General features: G+C 39.8%; 1 protein-coding gene across 3 annotated transcripts in view; it reads right to left on the bottom strand.

Annotated features, from left to right (window-relative positions):
- Positions 1-282: 282 nt before the first annotated feature.
- Positions 283-21,043, bottom strand: part of eftud2 (elongation factor Tu GTP binding domain containing 2) — a 52,465-nt gene continuing 31,704 nt past the window's right edge. For all 3 annotated transcript variants that reach the window (XM_043675200.1, XM_043675202.1, XM_043675201.1), the window contains exons 18-28: positions 16,290-16,430; positions 13,174-13,275; positions 12,969-13,051; positions 9,039-9,125; positions 8,672-8,798; positions 7,628-7,715; positions 5,234-5,352; positions 4,800-4,894; positions 3,790-3,943; positions 2,858-2,965; positions 283-554 (exon numbers count right to left, since the gene is read on the bottom strand). In XM_043675200.1, the coding sequence (XP_043531135.1) occupies positions 459-554; positions 2,858-2,965; positions 3,790-3,943; positions 4,800-4,894; positions 5,234-5,352; positions 7,628-7,715; positions 8,672-8,798; positions 9,039-9,125; positions 12,969-13,051; positions 13,174-13,275; positions 16,290-16,430 (1,200 nt within the window). In that variant the 3' untranslated portion in view covers positions 283-458. The remainder of the gene's footprint in view (positions 555-2,857; positions 2,966-3,789; positions 3,944-4,799; positions 4,895-5,233; positions 5,353-7,627; positions 7,716-8,671; positions 8,799-9,038; positions 9,126-12,968; positions 13,052-13,173; positions 13,276-16,289; positions 16,431-21,043) is intronic.

The following is a 21,043-nucleotide window of genomic DNA, read 5'->3' as shown; positions in this document are numbered from 1 at the left end:
TTGGCAGTTTCGTATTTTGCACACTGGCTTTTCTTTGCACTGAGAATTTTCTGTTCATTAATAAACAAAGGCAAAGTACAAAAGGTTAAGTAATTTTGTTTGGAGTCTAATTTTTATGCACAGCATACATGAACACCATGTAAAACTAATAACTTGTTCACAAAGTCAAACCTATGCGAAATCCACCTGGATAGCACACCAATTCGATATTTTTTAAGAAAAATCCAATCAACTCAATTGGAAAACAGAGCTTTTTTTTTTATTTTGGGGTGTATTCTACTAAAAACAATTCACCTGCAAAGCTAAAATATAAAGTTCAGATCAGCTCACATTCAGGTTTTTTCATTCCATATTGTACGATTTCAGCTGATGCCATCAGTGTGACTGAGCATACAACGTACAGAGTCCTGTGAGGGATGTAAGTAGTTGGTCCTTACTTGCAGAAACTGCTGCTTTCGTTATAAGGGATAATTGAGAACCACATCCTGCTTTGCAAGTTCCAGCAACATGGGATCATCGAAAAATTTGCTGATACTGACATCTTCACTGAGGCCCTGTTAATAAAGGAAGCAGCAACATTTATTAAGATTTATTTCTACCTGATACACTTAATATCTCAAATATTAAGAGGCAATACAAAGTAATCTCCAAAAAGATTCACTGAATAATTTCATTTAATGGCATTACGTAGGTTGGGAATCACAAAATGACAGTTTTAATGTAAAATTAGATGCCACTTTTTTAAGACGTGAACTGAAAACAAAAGCCAGCAAATGTAATTTCTGCATAGTACTATGTAGGTACGACAGTTTCAGGAACTTTATTTGTTGTGATGTTATAAAAGATCTGATTCAAATTACAGTACAATGGCTTAACTCCCAAAGCTACACGGGCAAATTAGAGAATAGAAGTTGGCATATTTCTTCAGTTTTGACACAAAGTCTAGCCCTAGAAATTGATTGCCATTACATTGATATATCATAAGGCGGCTATCAAGGGCTTGAAAAATTAAAGTATACTAGTGTCATTACCTTTGCATGGCGGTGCATTTATTTTAAGTTGCTAAAAGTTGGGCAGGCAAGATATTCAAAGTTTTGAGAGGAGGATCAGAAAATCATTTGTTTTTCTCTTTCTTCTTGAATGTGGAGTATAGTTCTGAAACCTATTGCATGCCATCTAGAAATTCCTTTACACCTCAGTCTTCAATGGGTATCCTTTCATTCTGTAGTTTGAGACTCCCCCAGTGGTGGAAATATCTTCTCAGCATCTACACTGTCAAGCCACCTCAGAACCTTGTACTGGAAGATCAAGGCCCAAACCCAGGCTGCAACAGATTTAGAACTCCATGCTGAAAAGGACAGCTGTCTGGTAGAAAGCTGTCTGTAGGTAGCATTAACTGTACTCTCATTCCATGGCTCTCTCCAATTACTAAAGCAATATATTCCAATAAATATTTTTGGTAGCTTTATTTACACTTTTAAGTTTGCACAATTTTCAATAGTCAAACAATTTTTAATGTTTGAAGAGAATTGCTAATACAATTAATTTTCTCCCATTAGAATTAAGCTCTGATAAAGAGTCATAGAACTGGACAGAATGGAAATAGACCCTTCAGTCCAACTCGTCCATACTGACTAAATATCCTAATCTAGTCCCGTTTAGAAGAATTTGGCCCATATCCCTCTCAACCTTTCCTATTCATATACCCATCCATTTTAAATGTTGTAATTGTACCAGTCTCCACCACTTCCTCTGGTAGCTCATTCCATACACGCACCACCCTCTGCATGAAAAGGTCCCTTTTAAATCATTCCCCTTAAACCTATGCATTCTACTAACCTGGAGAAAACACCTTGGTTATTCACCCTATCCATATCCCTCATGATTTTATAAACTTCTATAAGGTCACCCCTCAGCCTCTGATGCTCCAGGAAAAATAGCCCCAACCTATTGAGCCTCTCCCTATAGTTCAAACTCTCCAACCCTGGCAACATCCTTGTAAATCTTTTCTGAACCCTTTCAAGTTTCACAACATCTTTCCTATAGTAGGGAGACCAGAACTGGAACAGATCAGTAAAGGAGGAGAAGTAAAGGTAAGGATAGTGGCAGAGAAGCAGAATATAGACTTGGGATCTAGTATATGAAAAGTAAAGCACAGGGAATAAAATCTCTGTTTATTCAATTTGCAACAAAGACATTTAATGGATAGATGTTCTGCCCACGTCTTCATTTATTGTGATTCTGTCTCTAGGAATGTCTTTACACTCAAATCATCTCTCTTCAGAATAATCAAATACTTGTTATGCGTTCTGAAATTTCTGTAGTTACTTCAACCACTGGCTAGTTTTAAGAAGTTTTCCTATTGGTTGGAGGTTGAAGTAATGAATTAGACTGAGCAATATGTACAAAACATTATTTCCACACTGTCAAAATGTGCAATAATCAGATTCTTCAGAATCTAACAGAAAATGTGGAACTTCTGTGGTCTGCTGTCTCACATGCTCATTGTGATTTATAAGATCTTTCATCACCTCTGGTTATGCCACCCATTTAAACTTCAAGCCAACAGTCCAAGATGTCAATCTAAAAGTTAGCAAAAGTTCAAGACTCATAAAACTGAATGTTTGTGAGGTTAGGTGGACCAAGAGTTTAAGAGTCTCACTGTAATTAATAATCATAGATATCTTGTGTTGGTTAGCAATCAAATAGATAACTTGATAGGCCACATTGAAAAAATGGCACATATATTTTAACAAAGCTTAACTGGCGTATATTGCTGAGGAAACAATACCGTGCAGAATAGATCGATGTTTCGTGTCTACTGGTACCAAAAGTTCTGGAATAGATATTTGATTACCTTTCTCCTCCTTGTTTTGATCATGAATTCTCTGGCCAGATGAGGTGCAGGTTGTGGTTCCAAGGGTCTGATAATGATACTTTTGTCCAAGGGATCACCAGGTACAATCTATTCACAGAACCACAAATCTCATTAAGTAATTACAGCTAACAATTATTCCTCCAGTCTCTGAAAATAATTTAAAATTTCAGAACATTTTACTTGGTATTTCATTTAAAAGGAATTAATTGTTATGAACACTTAAAACAGTCATTCCCAGGATTTGACATCATGGCCAAGGTCAGCATTTAGTTGCTGAGAATTTAATACAACTTAATGTCTTCAGAGAGCTGACAAGACACAAGCCGTTGACATGGGATTGGAATCATACATTTTTTTAAAATAAGAGAAGATTAGGAAACTATTTGAGAATTTTTTTGATGACCCAACAACTTACTGATCGTGCTTTCTTAAAAATAGCACTCACACCAGCTTTCTATTTCCCAATTTCAAATGCACCTCATAATAATTAGATTAGAAAAATGGTGATTTTTATGTTGAATAACACTGCTGTCAATAGGAAAACTGCACTTTCACCTGTACTTATGATGTATCTATTTACAGAAAGCAGTATTCTCTAAGTGGCTTTCACATCCTCGGATATTTCAAAGAAAATAAATGACTTGGAAAGCATATTCAGCCACTGATGTGTAGGGACACCATATTCCAAACAGTAACAATTTCATATTCTATTGTATTGAACAGACATGGCAACCTATTGGACGTCCATGTCCTGGAGTGAAACTTGAACTCACCAGCTTTTGACTCCAAGATCACCACCATGCCATGCTAACATCTGACAGCAGCTGATTAAAGATTTGAGCAACACAAAGGATGAGATGCTTTCTAATTAATACACTGCAGTTGTTTGCTTCTGAAAGTAAAATTCTCACCTGCCAATGGTGAAAGACTGAGAGAGAGAAAGCTTGCCCCTGTGTGTGTGTCCGCAGGTCTGTCTCAAAGCCAAATGAATCAATAGCTGGTACAAATGCTTTGATTGTATAAAGTGGAGAACCTGGGATTGGTGCATCCTGTGTCACATGGCCTCTGTAAATAAAAAAATTGCAGAGAAACTAATGTTCGCGCTTGCATGTTTACATTATCCAGTCTGCACTGGACAATAAATGCCAGAGTAAAAATTATTTGTATAACAAATTCTGACCAGAGAGCTCCTTTGAGCCTTTATAATTGTGTGCTAAGTTGCTATCTTAATTAGAGTACTGAAATATCTCCAATGCAATTCCTGATTGAAAATTTATGAAGCCATTGTAGTCTCTGTACTGCCATTATTCCATGATTGACTATCTAGTCCAGGGTTTCTAAAGCAGTGGGTCACAAGGGACCATGAGAGGAGATTCTGAAGTCGCAAGCTCCAAACCAGAAGTGGCTGCCATGGAGCTCCAACTTAGCATTAACAGTGGTTAGGTCTTTTCAATCCTCTTTTATTCCCCAAATTGGAGGTTGATCTTTGAGACCTAATTCTTGCTCCAAAGGAACTTATGAAAAGGCACATTTTTAAAGCGAGGTCAATAAATCCTAACCTTACTGCTAGGATTTGATTCGCAATTGATCCAAAATCACTTTAATTTACCAGATTACACCATACGTAACACTGCCATCGATTTGCCTACTTTTTTTTTAAAAATGGCACACAGTGTATTGCAGAATATATTCAAAACTAAAAGAACTAAAAGTTCCTTCATTTAAACAGGCAATATGTAATTCTAAAAAGTATTTAAATAAAACTGAACAGGGGTAAAGCATACCCTTAATTTTAATTTTGCTGCTTCCCTCTGCCCACGGCCAGTATTGCAACATTTTCACAGAATACTATAGTACATTTGTGCTATCTAAAATCCAAGATAATGCTTAAACCTGACATGGGTAGAATTAATCTGCATACCTCCTTCTAGCCAAGACTGTATAAACTGCTGAAACACAGTCTGCTGGTGCCTGCACCTCCACAAAGTAATAAGGCTCCATCAGACGAGGTGTGGCCTATAAGAAAGCATTCTTTTATTAGCAAACCTACTTGTATATCACAGAACAGAGAAACTGTATTTAGAAAGGTATCTTACAATTCAAAAGTTGCAGCAAAGAAATTGTTGATCTGAATAAATTTGTTAAAATTTAGTGTGCTGAATGGTTAAAGAACATGAAAAATAACAAACAAATTTATTTAAAGAGTACATATACATAGACAAATATACACTGAAATATTTTGCATGGTAAAACAAAGTTTTTAATACTTTCGTCATTTCACTTAATAAATTAGGAAATGATGCACCGTAACAATGGACTGTTAAAAGACACAAAATGTTAGAGCCAAACTCTTACCATCAGGAAAGCTGAATACACTACTCGTCTGGCTGTAGGAATAATTTGTCCTCCACCTCTGTGCAATGGCTCCTGAGCTATTACCGCATCAAGTATCTTGAATTTCACATTGCGTATTGCTGTGAAGATACAAAATCCAAGATACATTTGTGATAATTCTAATTTTAATACCAAATTAATTTCAAATTGGAGATGCAAAGCACTTGTTCCTTTCTGAAGAAAGTTTGGAAGGTTTATTAAATCATACTTCTATACATTTGCAAATAAAGGATACTATTCTGGATTATTGGGTTAAGTGAAACCAAAGCATCTACAGAAATATCAGTGTGCGTCTGACTGAGTCAGTAAACAGCAAAGTACTGCTTTTGCAGAGTTTTCATCCTTGGAGGGATATGGGCCGGGTGCTGGTAGGTGGGACTAAATTGGATTGGGATGTCAGGTCGGCATGGACGGGTTGGGCCGAGGGGTCTGTTTCCATGCTGTACATCTCTATGACTCTATGCTGTTATCAGACTTGTGAAGAGATCTTTCTCTGCACCATTTCCACAACTATAATACTATATTGTGCATTCTGTTCTATTACCTTGATGTACTTACATGAGGTATGATTTGTCTGGTTAGCACACAAAATAATACTTTTCACTGCACCTTGCCCATATGGCAATAATAAATTAAAATATTAGATTTCTCAGTGCAACTTTTCAGTTGCAGTCAAAGTTTGTTTCCTACCATTGTCACTCTGAGGAGTTATATAATGACTCCTTTTCCAACGCCCTAACCTCTCAGAGAAGCGAGAAATCTCTTTTCTTCATGGAATTACAGGGGAATGTTAGTGTGACTTCACATCCAACCATGCCTCTTCCCACTTCAGGATGAGAATATTGTGTGTTGTATTCATTCATAGGGTTGTTGAATTAGCCAGCATTTATTGTCCATCCTTAAATGCCCTGGAGAAAACGATGGTGAGCTACCTTCATGAATAAAGCAGAGGAATAGCCGCAGTGCTGAGGGATTCTCAGGATTTTGACCCACTGCCATGAAGGAACAGCAATATAATTTCAAATCAAGATGGTGTGTATGTTGAAAAAGAGCTTACTGCTGGTGGCACTCTCATGTATCTGATGCCAATGTCCTTTTACGTAGTTGAGATTGTAAGATTGAAAGGTGCAGTCAAAAGAGGATTGCTGAGCTGTTACAGTGCATCTTATAGATGGTTCACACTGCTGTCATTGTGTGTCAACGGTGCAGGGGATGAATGCTGAAGGTGGCAGATGGGGGTGCCAATCAAATGGGCTGCTTTAACCTGGGTGGCACGTTTTCTCTGAATGTTATAGGAGCTGCACTCATCCAAGTAAATACAGAGTATTTCAGCACACTTCTGAACTGTGCCTAGTAGAGGAAGTATAAGCTGTGAAGTCAGAAACTAAGTTACTTCCAGCAGAATTTCCAGCCTTTGATTTGTCCTGTGGCCACAGTATTTGTACAGTTGGTTCTATTCAGTTTCTGGTCAATTGTAAACCCCAGGATTTACATAATGAGGGATTCAGCAATAATAATACTAATGAGTATAAAGTGGCATTGGTTAGAATTTTGCTTGTTGGAGATGACTGTGGCCTGGCACTTATGTGGCATGAATGTTATTTGCCACTTATTAGCCCAAGATTGAATGCTGTCCAGGTCTTGTTGCATGAAAAAGGGACTGCTTCAGTATCTGAGGAGTTGCAAATGCTGCTGAATACTGTGCGATCATCAGCCAAAATCCCACTTCTGACCTTACAATGGAGGAAAGATCATTGATGAAACAGTTGGGATGGTTCGGCCTTGGACACTACCTGAATAACTCCCGTAATAGCTGAGATGATTATCCTATTGACCACAACCACTTTCTTTTGTGCTAGGTATGACTCTAATCATAGATCATCACAGAGCTCCAGATTATCAACACTCAAATGCAATGATTCACTTAAATAAAATCACTCTGGATTAGTTTTGCCATATAACTCACCAAAGCAATGATTTGCAATGGAGTTATGAGAGCCAGATACGAGTAAGTGAGCAAAGTACATCCAATTGTGACAGAAACAAACAATGGAACATATGAGGGATCAATTAAATTTATACACTAACGTTTATTAGGCTGACTAACACAACAACATTACTGTAAAAAGACAAAGATCGAAGTTAAGACAAATTGCTGGTAAAACTAAGCAGGTCTGGCAGCATCTATGGGGAGAATTTCAGCATATTATGTTTCAGATTTCCATCATCTGCAATTATTTTATATTGCGTATTAACAATATCTTTATAATTTATCACTTGAATTTAAAAAAGTGATTCTACCAGTTACTAAAATATTACGCATATTGCTTTTACTGTTTGCTTGTCAATACATACGCTCATCACAAAGTGGTCCTTCTCGAGTTCCCCACTGGAATCCCTGGACGATGCTATCTTTCACATAACCTAAAAGTGCTTTATCCACCTACAAGAGGACCAATTTAAAAACAATATACAGGTTAGTCTAATGTAGGCTCATTCAGATTACTAAGTTTATTAAGTTAAATATTTACAGCAAAGAAGTAAAACTTGGTGTGACTTCCCCAGCTCCAGAATGAGTGAGCTAACATCAGCTGCCATGCTAGCTAACTAATGGATTCCTCACTTTAGGCCCAAATCATGCTAAATCTTAAAATTTTGATATTATCTGTGAGGTTTAACACCTTGCCAGTGAAGCATAGCTGTTTCAGTCTCTGCCTTTCCTTTTGACCAGTACCTGGATACTGGAACATTCCTTCTATGACTGTGCATGGATTAAGGATCCAAATAACAGAACAACATCAATTCAATCTTCTTGCAAAACCCAAACAATATTTATTGTAAATTCAACAACAAAGTATTAAAGCTTAGTAGCTAAAACCCAAAGGTAACTGGAAGTTAGAACTTAAAACAAACATGAGATATTACCATCAGGAGGATGGAGGTTTAATTCAGGCCTTCAAGAGGATGCTGGATAATTTTTTAAAGCGTGCAGGGTTATGGGAAAAGGCAGGAGTTTGGTATTAACTCAAAACACTCAGAGCTGGTGCAAATATTGGTCAAGTGGCCACCTTCTGCATTTAACAATTCTTTGATCAAATACTTTCCAAATTACAAGTATGAAAAATGCTCATGTTAAAAATACTCAAAATATGTTGAAAAGGTGGCTTTGGAAGATGGTTGCAATGTAATTAGTGTACAACAGATGCTACACTGGAATTTACTTCTTATAAACACACCAGGAAGGCTTAATGTGGCTTCAAGCAGTTCGAGATTTATGCATTTTTTTTTACACTGAACTTGAGTAGAATTAGTTCATTTTTAACTTTACATTTTCATGGAAATGATTTGTGACAAATAACAAAGCTGTTGTGAAAAGTACTTTCGTTTTTACACATTTACCTCTGATGGCAATGTATCATCAACCAAAATGTTCGGGCCTGTTGTGTCAGGTCCAAAAGCCCAAATGGAACGGGCAGCCAATAAATCCCAATCATACTTTGTCTGAAAAAATTCACCCAGTTTTTTCCTGTAGTTGGGTACAAAAAAAAAGTTTAATTACATAGTTTTAAAGGCCAATTTGCTGCATTAAAATAACAATGTACATAACTCAAGTTCTGCTTTGCAAACAAATTATGTCAAAATGTTTCTATCACTTAGCTGCAAAGTCCAAAGTATATTTGGTTACTTCACAATGTGCTATTTACAAATACACCACATAGACATTACAAATAATTACATGCCCAATTGGCAGTTATGCATTTCATACCTGTTCCAGGTAATTTGGACAACTTCATTCTCAATATCTTCTGCTAAACCTTTCTCCAGGGGTTCTGCAATCATTGTGATCTTATTCCTTTTGGGAAGAAAGAGAAAAACATAATATTTGGGGTATGTTTTATGTGCTAAGGTTCACAGATTTTCTTTTAAGCCTTACTCTAAACTATTATCTCCCCACTATTCTCCTCACCTCCCAATATCTACTACCAGTTGTAACCAAATCCATAACATGCCCTCGGATTTCCAATAATGCTGTTGCAGGCTAGGTATTAGGGCAGCACAGGAATTACCAAGTGCCAATCTGGTTTCCCTCAATCAAGTTATTTTACATGTACTTCAGTTTCTATTTTAGAATTAAAACGGAATAAGATTGAACCTTAAATATCCTATTAAATTTGAAGAAATTCAGCATAGAACTTTGCTGTAGATCAAGATTATAAACAAAGATGAACAAAGATTGCTAAACTAAAAAACCTAGTTATCTATTTGGACACAGAATCAAAGCCTGCGGGTATGAATGTGTCCTTCAAAGTCAAACCTAAGGTCATAGAATGTTCTTGTTAGTCTTTCTCTCCTCTCTTTGTTTACTATCATCAGTTCCTCAAAATTTCCCCTCAATTGCCTATTTACAGGTAACAATGGAGAAGAAAGAATGAAATCAAGAAAGCATGTGTGAATGCAATTGTTTCCATATACACAAATTCAATCACATTCGACACATTTTAGACTGCACTGTTTGAAAGCTGGATGAGATATGTATGTTATAGCAAAACATCAGGCATTAAATAGTGGACTGAGGCAGTGAAATTATTAATTGATTATCACTTTCTTTTAGAAAAGGTTTGAATTGCAGGAACAAACAATTGCAGCTATTTATAAAATCTAACTTTTTCGACCAAAAATCATTAGGTTTATTTATAGAGTCATAGAGATGTACAGCATGGAAACAGACCCTTCGGTCCAACCCATCCATGCTGACCAGATATCCCAACCCAATCTAGTTCCACCTGCCAACACCCGGCACATATCCCTCCAAACCCTTCCTATTCATATACACATCCAAATGCCTCTTAAATGTTGCAATTGTACCAACCTTCACCACATCCTCTGGTAGCTCATTCCATACACGTACCACCCTCTGCGTGAAAAAGTTGCCCCTTAGGTCTCTTTTATATCTTTCCCCTCTCACCCTAAACCTATGCTCTCTAGTTCTGGACTCCCCCACCCCAGGGAAAAGACTTTGTCTATTTATTCAATCCATGCCCCTCATAATTTTGTAAACCTCTATAAGGTCACCCATCAGCCTCCGACGCTCCAGGGAAAACAGCCCCAGCCTGTTCAGCCTCTCCGTGTAGTTCAGATCTTCCAACTCTGGCAACATCCTTGTAAATCTTTTCTGAACCCTTTCAAGTTTCACAATATCTTTCCAATAGGAAGGAGACCAGAACTGCACGCATTATTCCAACAGTGGCCTACCCAATGTCCTGTACAGCTGCAACATGATCTCCCAACTCCTGTACTCAATACTCTGACCAATAAAGGAAAGCATACCAAACACATTCTTCACTATCCTATCTACCTGTGACTCCACTTTCAAGGAGCTATGAACCTGCACTCCAAGGTCTCTTTGTTCAGCAACACTCCATAGGATCTTACCATTAAGTGTATAAGTCCTGCTAAGATTTGCTTTCCCAAAATGCAGCACCTCGCATTTATCTGAGTTAAACTCCATCTGCCACTTCTCAGCCCATTGGCCCATCTGGTCAAGATCCTGTTGTAATCTGAGGTAACCCTCTTCGCTGTCCACTACACCTCCAATTTTGGTGTCATCTGCAAACTTACTAACTGCACCTCTTATGCTCACATCCAAATCATATATGTAAATGACAAAACATAGAGGAGCCAGCACCGATCCTTGTGACACTCCACTGCTCACAGGCCTCCAGTCTGAAAAACAACCCTCCATCACCACCCTATCTTCTACCTTTGAGCCAGTTCTGTATCCAAATGGCTAGTTCTCCCTGTATTCCATGAGATCTAACCTTGCTAATCAGTCCCCCATGGGGGACCCTGTCGATCGCCTTACTGAAGTCCATATAGATCACATCTACTGCTCTGCCCTCATCAAGCTTCTTTGTTACTTCTTCAAAAACCTCAATCAAGTTTGTGAAACATGATTTCACACGCACAAAGCCATGTTGACTATCCCAAATCAGTCCTTGCCTTTCCAAATACATGTACATCCTGTCCTTCAGGATTCCCTCCAACAACTTGCCCACCACCGAGGTCAGGCTCACCGGTCTATAGTTCCCTGGCTTGTCTTTACCGCACTTCTTAAACAGTGGCACCACATTTACCAACCTCCAGTCTTCCGGCAGCTCACTATCGATGATACAAATACCTCAGCAAGAGGCCCAGCAATCACTTCTCTAGCTACCCACAAGAGTTCTCGGGTACACCTGATCAGGTCCTGGGGATTTATCCACTTTTAACCATTTCAAGACATCCAGCACTTCCTCCTCTGTAATCTGTTCCCCGTCTTGTTGTCTGTTCTGTATGTCCAGCAGGTTGGCTATTGTTTCTGTGGCTAGGGTTTTGTCGATATACAGGAAAACCACACACACAGACCAAGTCCTGAACTACGAAAGCAACCACCCCAACACACACAAAAGAAGTTGCATCAATACACTGTTCAAAAGGACCACAACACACTGCAGCACTCCAGAACTGCAAAAAGAGGAAGAACAACACCTCTACAATGTATTCGCCAAAAACGGATACCCCCGCAATTTCATCAACAGATGTCTAAGGAAAGACAACGGAATGAGGACATGCCACAACTCAAAGGACTAGCCACGTTACCATACATCAAGAACATTTCTGAACTGACAGCCAGACTACTACGACCACTAGGACTCATAACAGCACACAAACCAACAGCCACTCTCAGACAACAACTCACCAGGACAAAGGACCCGATACCCAGCATGGGCAAAACCAACGTAGTGTACAAAATCCCATGCAAGGACTGCACAAAACACTACATAGGACAAACAGGAAGACAGCTAACGATCCGTATCCATGAACACCAACCAGCCACGAACCGACACGACCAGCTGTCCTTAGTAGCCACACACGCGGATGACAAGCAACATGAGTTCGACTGGGACAACACTATTATTATAGGACAAGCCAAACAGAGAACAGCCAGGGAATTCCTAGAGGCATGGCACTCATCCACAGATTCTATCAACAAACACATCGACCTGGACCCAATATACCGGCCACTGCAGCGAACAGCTGGGACTGACAACCGGAAGCGGCAGAGACAAACTAGTATAAATGCCAGAGAAAACATCACAGAAGCGATTCACAGGAGGCTCCCAAGCACTGAGGATGTCACCTAGACAGGGCACAAAACGTCTGCAATGCAAATTCCCAGCTCGGCAAACACAACCACAACATCTTCCATATTTTCCATAACCAGACAGCAAAAATTATAAAAGTATAACCTGCAAAACCTCAGTCTATTTTCTGTAGCAAACTAAACCAAAGTGTAGGAATGTACAAAGTCAACGTAGCAGGCTACTCCAAACGTTGACATGAAAAGACAATGAGTATGAACTTTCAACCTTTTGGTAAAATGGGTTTTTGGTGAAAATTCAGCAGAGGTTCAGTTTTTGTTAATCCACCACTTAACAAAAGGGAATTTTGCGAAAATTGATTAAAACAACTTTAGCAACTGGTCATTAAACAACAGCAGAGAATGTGTAGACAAAATTCAGAAACAATATAGATGTTTCACACATGGATTTGTGGCTAAAACAAATGATTCACTTGCAGCTTTACAACTTAATGGAAACTAAGAGCTGTAGTTTTCATGGTAGCATGAGGCATGCAGGAAACGTGAGAAACTCACTTTTTGTTGGGTGTCTCTGCAAAACATTTCAAAGATGAGGTTTCCACAACAGTTTCACAGAATGTTACAACAGGGTCAGCTACCTGCAAGAAGGAAATAACAGTTACTAAGACAGCAACAATTAATTTTACATGAAGCATGTATTACCATAAAGAAATATAAATAACCATACACAGGTTTTGAAGTCACAATTTTGGAGAATTACCTTTATATCAATTTCAGAATACATCTTCCTAAGGTCATGCATTACACAGTCCAGATAAAGTTCTCCAGTCCCCAGTATTACATGCTCTCCAGACTCTTCCACCTTTCATGGGAGAAAGCAGAGATATGGTTATTATTGTTAGGGTAAAGAATAAAATTAGGAGGAAGTGAGGACTGCAGATCAGAGTCAAGAGTGTGCTGCTGGGAAAGCACAGCAGGTCAGGCAGCATCCAAGGAGCAGGCAAATAGATGTTTCGGGCACAAGCCCTTCACTGTAGGGAATCTAAAATCTAAAAATCAGGAATGAGGCTTTTCAGCCAGGGATGAGAGAATAATGGGGCCGGAGGTGGGGTTGGGGGAAAGGTAGCTGAGAGAGTGATAGGTGGATGAAGGTGGGGGAGAAGGTGATAGATCAGAGGGAAGAGTGATGATCAGGTCTGGAGGGCAGTGACGAGTTGGAGGCTTAGAACTAGGATAATGTGGGGGGAGGGGAAATGAGCAAGCTGTTGAAATCCACATTTATCTTGTGTGGTTGCAGGGTCCCAAGGCAAAATATGATGGCCCTCTTCTTCCATGATTGCAACTTCCCTTACCACATGGTTGACGATGCCCTCCAGCACATCTCCTCCACGTCACGCACCACCACCCTTGAACCGTACCCCTCCCAATGCAACAAGGACAGAACCCCCATGGTCCTCACCTTCCAACCCACCAACCTCCGCATACAACGCATCATCCTTCACCATTTCCACCACCTCCAAACGGACCCCACCACCAATGATATATTTCACTCCCTACCCCTATCAGCGCTCCGGAGAGATCATTCCCTCCTTGACTCCCTCGTCAGGTCCACCCTCCCCCCTACCAGCCCACACCCCACTCCTAGCACTTTCCCCTGCCACTGCAGGAAGTGCAAAATCTGCACCCACACTACTCTCCTCACCCCTGTCCATGGCCCCAAGGGATCCTTTCACATCCATCAGAAATTTATCTGTACCTCTACCAATGTCATCCACTGCATCCATTGCACCCAGTGTGGTCTCCTCTACATCGGGGAGACAGGACACCTTCTTGCGGATCGTTCCACAGAACATCTCTGGGACACATGCACCCAACAACCCCACTGCCCTGGAGCTGAACACTTCAACTCCCTCTCCCACTCCATCAAGGACATGCAGGTTCTGGGCCTCCTCCACCGCCAAACTGTTACCACTCAATGCCTAGAGGAAGAAAGCCTCATATTCCGCCTTGGGACCCTGCAACCACACGGAGTAAATGTGGATTTCAACAGCTTCCGCATTTCCCCTCCCCCCCACATTATCCGAGTCCCAAGTCTCCAACTCAGCACCGCCCTCCGGACCTGTCACCTTCTTCCTCACCTTCATCCACTTATTGCTTTCTCAACTACCTTCCCCCCAACCCCAACACCTCCCATTTATCTCTCAGTCCCCCAGCGCACAAGCCTCATTTGTGATGAAGGGCTTATGCCAGAAACGTCAATTCACCTGCTCCTTGGTTGCTGCCTGATCTGCTGTGCTTTCCCAGCAACACACTCTCGACTAAAGAGTAAAATTGCTCACTTTACTCTGTGATGACAGCAATAATATTTTTGTTACCATAAGTTTTAAGAGTAGGAAAGATTTTTGTGGACTCTGTGTGACATGCTTAGAGCTCAATAGATATAATACTTATGAATCCTTCCAGAATAGTTAAAATATTCAATGTTTTCTTCATAACTTTTCACTCCTTTCCATCATCTATGCTTGAAGTCAAGTAAATGATGACAGAAGTATCTCAATCCTTACTAACTGATAAAGGGGAATTACAGCACCACACTCTTCGACAATGAAAATAATCAACACTATTTTATAAAAAGGGACTGAATAGTTTTGCCATTTTATAATTTTTCCAAATTGTTAGAGAACAGCACAGACCAAAAATCACAGGCTTTATTTACAAAATTTTAAAGGATAAAAATTCAACCATAAAATCAAAGTAGTCAACAGCAAACGTAAGATGGAACTTGTTTCTGTACTCCAGTAAAAAGAAAGGAAAATGTTGTTTCCAACAATTATTTTTTGTAAATAAACACTCTTGAATGAGTAGGGTAGAATTGTAACCAAATAGTGAAAACTGTAGAAAAAAAAAGGTGTTCCTATTCCCACCTACTGTGAAGAATACTGCTAGTTCAACTATGTTCCAGTCTCCAAATAATCTGCAGTATTTAATGTAGTACATTCATTTTTTTTCAAACAGGCAATGCTTTTTTAAAAACCAATTCAACCTCAAAATGCTTCAGTTATTTGCAGGTCAATATTTCTCAAGTACAAAAAAAATCTTTGCTTCATAGGCTTAGAAAGTCTTCAATTGAGCACACCTTGTGTTTCATTTATCCAGAGGTTAACCTCATTATATTTACATGATCCACCACTTCTGCACAATGCAATATTCAAAGAACAGCATTTTCATGCAAACACTGGCAAGAAAGAATAAAGTGTAATGCTGCTCAAAGTATGAAGACTTTGGATAGTTAACATGGTCCTGAAATTAGAAAATGAATCACCTACAGAACTCTTGCTCTGAAGCAGAACATTGTGTGTTCAACTGAATCCAGAGCCTTGAGAGCAAAACCTACACTTAAATATTGAGGGAGCATTGTATTGGCATGGGTGCTGCTTTTAAGATGAGATATTAACTGAAGTCTGGTTTGACTTATTGCATAAACTTTGAAGATCCAATAACATCATTGCGAAGAGCGGGGAGCTTTACTTTGTTGTTTGGGCCAATACTTTTCTCTCAAGTCACAGAAATCAGATCATCTTATTAGCATTTTATTGCTATCTGTGGGTCTTTACTGTGCATAATCTGCTGCCACATTTCATACACTACATCAGCACCTATACTTCAAAACATATTTTAATGGCTGTAAAATGCTTGTGTTCTCCAGAGTTTGGAAAAAAGCTGAGTTCATACGAAAGATGAGCCTTGAACTTGCTGAACATACAAGCACCACCAATGGCCAATATGGAATATTCCTATTCCTTAAATGATATAAATGCAAAACTTTTCTTTGAGCATATAAAAAAAACTTTTCTGCAATGTTATTTGTATTCATACCTTAGTAGTTAGTGATGGATAGCTTTTGTTAACCTTTCTTAAACCATCCAACATCTTCGGAAGCTCAGATGGGTTGACTGGTTCCACAGCAATTTTAATGACAGATGCTGTATTAAACTTGAGAGGCCTGAAGATCTGAGCCTGAAATTAGACATGACCATTAGCAAGGCATTAATGTCTACGTCTGAAACAAGGGAAACTTGGTATACCAAAGCAAGGCCAACCTTGAATTCAGATAGTGGTAGGGACAGGAAGGTGTGACTACAAGCAAGGCCAGTAGAGAGATCCAGGAGGTAGTGTTGAAGGAGCCTCAGCTTGTCTAACAGGTTTGAGCTCTTTGCTCCATGTAGATGAGTAGGGGTATTGGGAAAATGAACAAACAGACTATAGCACCATGTACGTAAAGCCATTCAAAAGAGGGGACAAAAGAGAAATGTAGTTGTAATCATGGACAGTATAGTCAGGGGAACAGACACGTCGTACTGGCCAGGTTTGAGTGTCCCAAAGGCTGTGGTGCCTGGTTTAGGATAGTTCATCTGGGCTGCAGAGGAACTTGGAGTTGGAGGGGAAAGATCCAGTTGTCGTGGACAATATTAGTAAAATGATATAGGTAGAAAGAGGGAAGAGGTTCTGCTGAGAGAATATGAGCATCTTGGAGCTAAATTAGCAATTGGATCAACAAGGTAAAAATCTCTGGAATACTACTTGAGCCATGAGTTAAATGGCACAAGGTCAACAAGATTAATGAGGCAAAATGTGTGGCTTAAAGACTGGTGTTGGGTGAAACTAGTTTGAAATTATGGGACGAGCACCAGTACCTGAGAAGGAGGGAGCTATTCTGATGGGAAGGGCTCCACCTGAATCATACTGGGACTAGAGTCCAGGGAGGGGGTTCAGTTTCATGGAAAAACCTAAAGGTGAAGGACTCAGCAGAGGTTATTAAACTTTCTAGAACAAATAATAGGACAGAGAGCATGAAAATTATGAATCTAATTTCAGGCACACTAGATAAGGGGAAAACTATGAGAAGGGGGACAATCAATGCAGGACTGACAGTGCTGTACATAAATGCATGCAGTACAAGAGAGAAAGTAAATAAGCTTGTAGAAAAGATTCAAATTCGCAGGTACGATGTTGTTGATACCACAGAGACATGTCTGCAAAAGGGATCAGTCCTGGGAACTAAATATCCAAGGATATGAGTCCTATCAAAAGTTCAGGCAGATGGGCAGAAAGGTAGGGCTGACTTGTTTGTAAGAAAATGAAATTAAATCAATACAAGTAACGATATAGAGTTGGAAAGCATGGAATCTGTGTGGGCAGAGTTCAGGAACGGTAAAGGAAAAAGACATCAATGGGAGTTATACAAAGGCCTCCAAGCTGAATGAGTCGAAGATAATAAAGCAGGAACAGGATGTAGGTTTGCTCACTGAGCTGTAAGGTTCATTTCCAGACGTTTCGTCACTCTATAGGTAACATTTTCAGTTGGCCTCCAGGCGATGCACTGCTGATAATTCCTGATTCGGAGATGCCGGTGTTGGACTGGGGTGTACAAAGTTAAAAATCACACAACACCAGGTTATAGTCCAACAGGTTTAATTGGAAGCACACTAGCTTTCGGAGCGACAAACAATCACCTGATGAAGGAGTGCCGCTCCGAAAGCTAGTGTGCTTCCAATTAAACCTGTTGGACTATAACCTGGTGTTGTGTGATTTTTAACTCTGATAATTCCTGCTTTCTATTTATATGTTTGGGTTTCTTTGGGTTGGTGATATCATTTCCTGTGGGGGAGTCATTTCCGGTTGAATTCTAACACATCGAGTTAGACCCCATCTACCACTCCCTGAGAAAAAGAACAGTAAATGACTCCCCCACAGGAAATGACATCACCAACCCAAAGAAACCCAAACATATAAATAGAAAGCAGGAATTATCAGCAGTGCTTCACCTGGAGATGTTACCAAGTAGGGTGACGAAACATCTGGAAATGAATCTTCCAGCTCAGCGAGCAAACCTACATCCAGAACCTCAACCTGAGCTACAAATCTTCTCAAAACTTGCTAATAAAACAAGAAATAGGAAAGCACTATTATTGTAAACATGACAGACTTCAATATGTAGGTGGACAGGAAAAATCAGGTTGGGAGCTGATCTCATGAAAAGGAATTCATGAAATGTCAAAGAGATGGTATTTTGGAGCAGCTTGTTGTAAAGCCCACTAGAGAACAGGCAATTCTGGATTTGGTGATGTGTAATGAGGCAGACTTGATTAGGGAGCTTAAGGTGAAGGAAATGCTGAGGGGGCAGGGAACATAATATGACAGGATGCACCCTGCACTTTGACAGAGAGAAACTGAAATCAGATATAATGATATATTAATTAAGTAAAAGTAACTACAAAGGCATGATGGAAGAGCTGGCCAGAGTTGCTTGAAATGTAGCCTAGCAGGGAAGACAGTGGAACAGCAATGGCAGGAACTTTGAGGGCTTATTTGGGAATTATTTGGGAAACGCCGCAGAAATTCATCCCAAGGATGAAGAAACATATTAAAAGGAGGAGAAGGTAACCACGGCTGACAACAGAAGTTAGAGACAACACGAAAGAAAAAGAAAAAGCACACAATGTGGTGAAGATTAGTAGGAAGCCAGAAGATGGAAGCCTTTAAAATTAAAGAGAAAAACTAAAAAAAGGAATAAGGGAGGAGAATATGGAATGAGGATAAGTTAGCTAGTAATACATAAAGAAAAACTGCAAGAGAATTTTTACATAAATAAAAAAATTAAGAGTGGCAAAAGTGGACATTTAACCACTGGATAATAAGGCCGGAGAAATAATAATGGGGAGAAAATAAATGGCAGAGGATCTATATGGGTAGTTTGTGTCAGTTCACAGTGAAGACACTAGCACCAACCAGAACTTCAAGACAGTCGGGGGTAGAAGTAAATGTAATGACTATCATTAAGGGGAAGGTGCTAGGGAAGCTGAAAATTCTAAATGTGGATAAATCACATGGACTAAATGGATTGCACTCCAGAGTTTTGACGAAATAGCCAAGGAGATTGTGATAGCATTGGTGGTGATCTTTGATGAACCACAGAGTCATAGAAACACAGAAACAGACCCTCTGGTCCAAATCATCTGCATCGACCAGACATCCCAATTTGACCTAGTCTTATTTGCCAATATTTGGCCCATTTCTCTCTAAACTCTCCCTATTCATATACTCATCCAGATTCCTTTTTAAATGTTGTTATTTAACCACTTCCTTTGGCAGCTTGTTCCATATATGCATCACATTGCCTGAAAAAGTTATCCCTTAGGTCCCTTTTAAATCTTGTCTTCTTACCTTAAAACTGTATCCTCTAATTTTGGACTCCTCCATCCTTGGAAAAAGACTTTGGTTATACATCCTACCCATGCCCCTCATGATTTTGTAAACCTTGTAAAGGTCTCCTCTCAGACTCTGATGCTCCAGGGAAAAAAGCTGCAGTCTGTTCAGCCTCTCCCTATAGCTCAAAGCCTCCAGTCCCAGCAACATCCTTGTAAATCTTTTTTGCACCCTCTCAAGTTTAAGAACATCCTTCCTATACAAGGGTGCCCAGAATTTTATGCAGAATTCCAAATCACTGGAGTCGGGGATGGTCCAGGAGGACTGGAAAATGGCTAAGATAACACACCTGTTTAAGAGGGTAGGGAGGCAGGAAAACAGGAAAGTATAGGCTGATTAGCCTGACCTCAGACTTTGGTAAAATTTTAGAGTCCATTATTAAGGATGAGACTGGAATACTTGGAAGTGCATGGTAAAATAGGGCTAAATCAGCACCTCTTTGACAAGGGAGGTCAAGTCCGACAAATCTATTAGAATTCTTTGAGGAGGGGACTACCAAGTCAGACAAAGGAGAAGCAGTGGATGTGCTCTATTTCGATTTCAAGATGACCACTTATAAGGTGTTGCACAAGAGGCTAAATAACAGCACATGGTATTAGGGGCAAGGTACTGGCATGGGTTGAGGATTGGCTGTCTGGCAGAAGGGATAAAGGAGTTTTTCTCAGAATGGCAGCCAGTGATTAGTGGAATTCTGCAGGGCTCAGTGGTGGGATCGCAACTATTCATGTTCAACATTAATGATTTGAACAAAGGAATGGAGGGTCTTGTTGTTAAATTTCCAGATGACACAAAGATAGGTGGAGGGACAGTTGATACTGAGGAAGTGGGGAGACTGCAGAAGGACCTGTTAGGAGAATGCACAAAGAAGTGGCAGATGAAAAACAATGTGGGCAAGTATTGAGATTGTGCACTTTGGTAGGAAGATTAGAGGCATAGACTATTTTCTAACTGGGGAAAGGCTTTGGAAATCTGAAGAACACAGGGACTCTGGAATGTTAATTTAGGATTCTCTTAAGGTTAACATACGGTTCAGTTGGCAGTTAGAAAGACAAATGCAATGTAAACATTCATGCCGAGAGGTGGAATTCAGGAGCAGAAATGTACTGCTGAAGCCATATAAAGCTCTGGTCATACTGTATTTGGAGTATTATGAGTAGTTTTGGGCCCCATATTAAGCAGGCTTGGAGGGGGTCCAGAAGAAGTTCACAAGAATGATCCATGGAATGAAGAGCTTGTCACACGAGGTCTCTGGTCTGTACTTGAGGAAGAATAGGGATCTCATTCAAACTTACAGAATATCTAGAGGCCTAGATAGAGTGGACATGGAGAAGATATTTCCACTAGCAGGAAAGACTAGGACCAGA

This window comes from Chiloscyllium plagiosum, chromosome 33 (genome assembly GCF_004010195.1).
Source record: "Chiloscyllium plagiosum isolate BGI_BamShark_2017 chromosome 33, ASM401019v2, whole genome shotgun sequence".
NCBI classification, from domain to species: domain Eukaryota; kingdom Metazoa; phylum Chordata; class Chondrichthyes; order Orectolobiformes; family Hemiscylliidae; genus Chiloscyllium; species Chiloscyllium plagiosum.
Note: the sequence above shows the minus strand (reverse complement) of the source record. Positions and strands in the feature narration are given on the sequence as shown.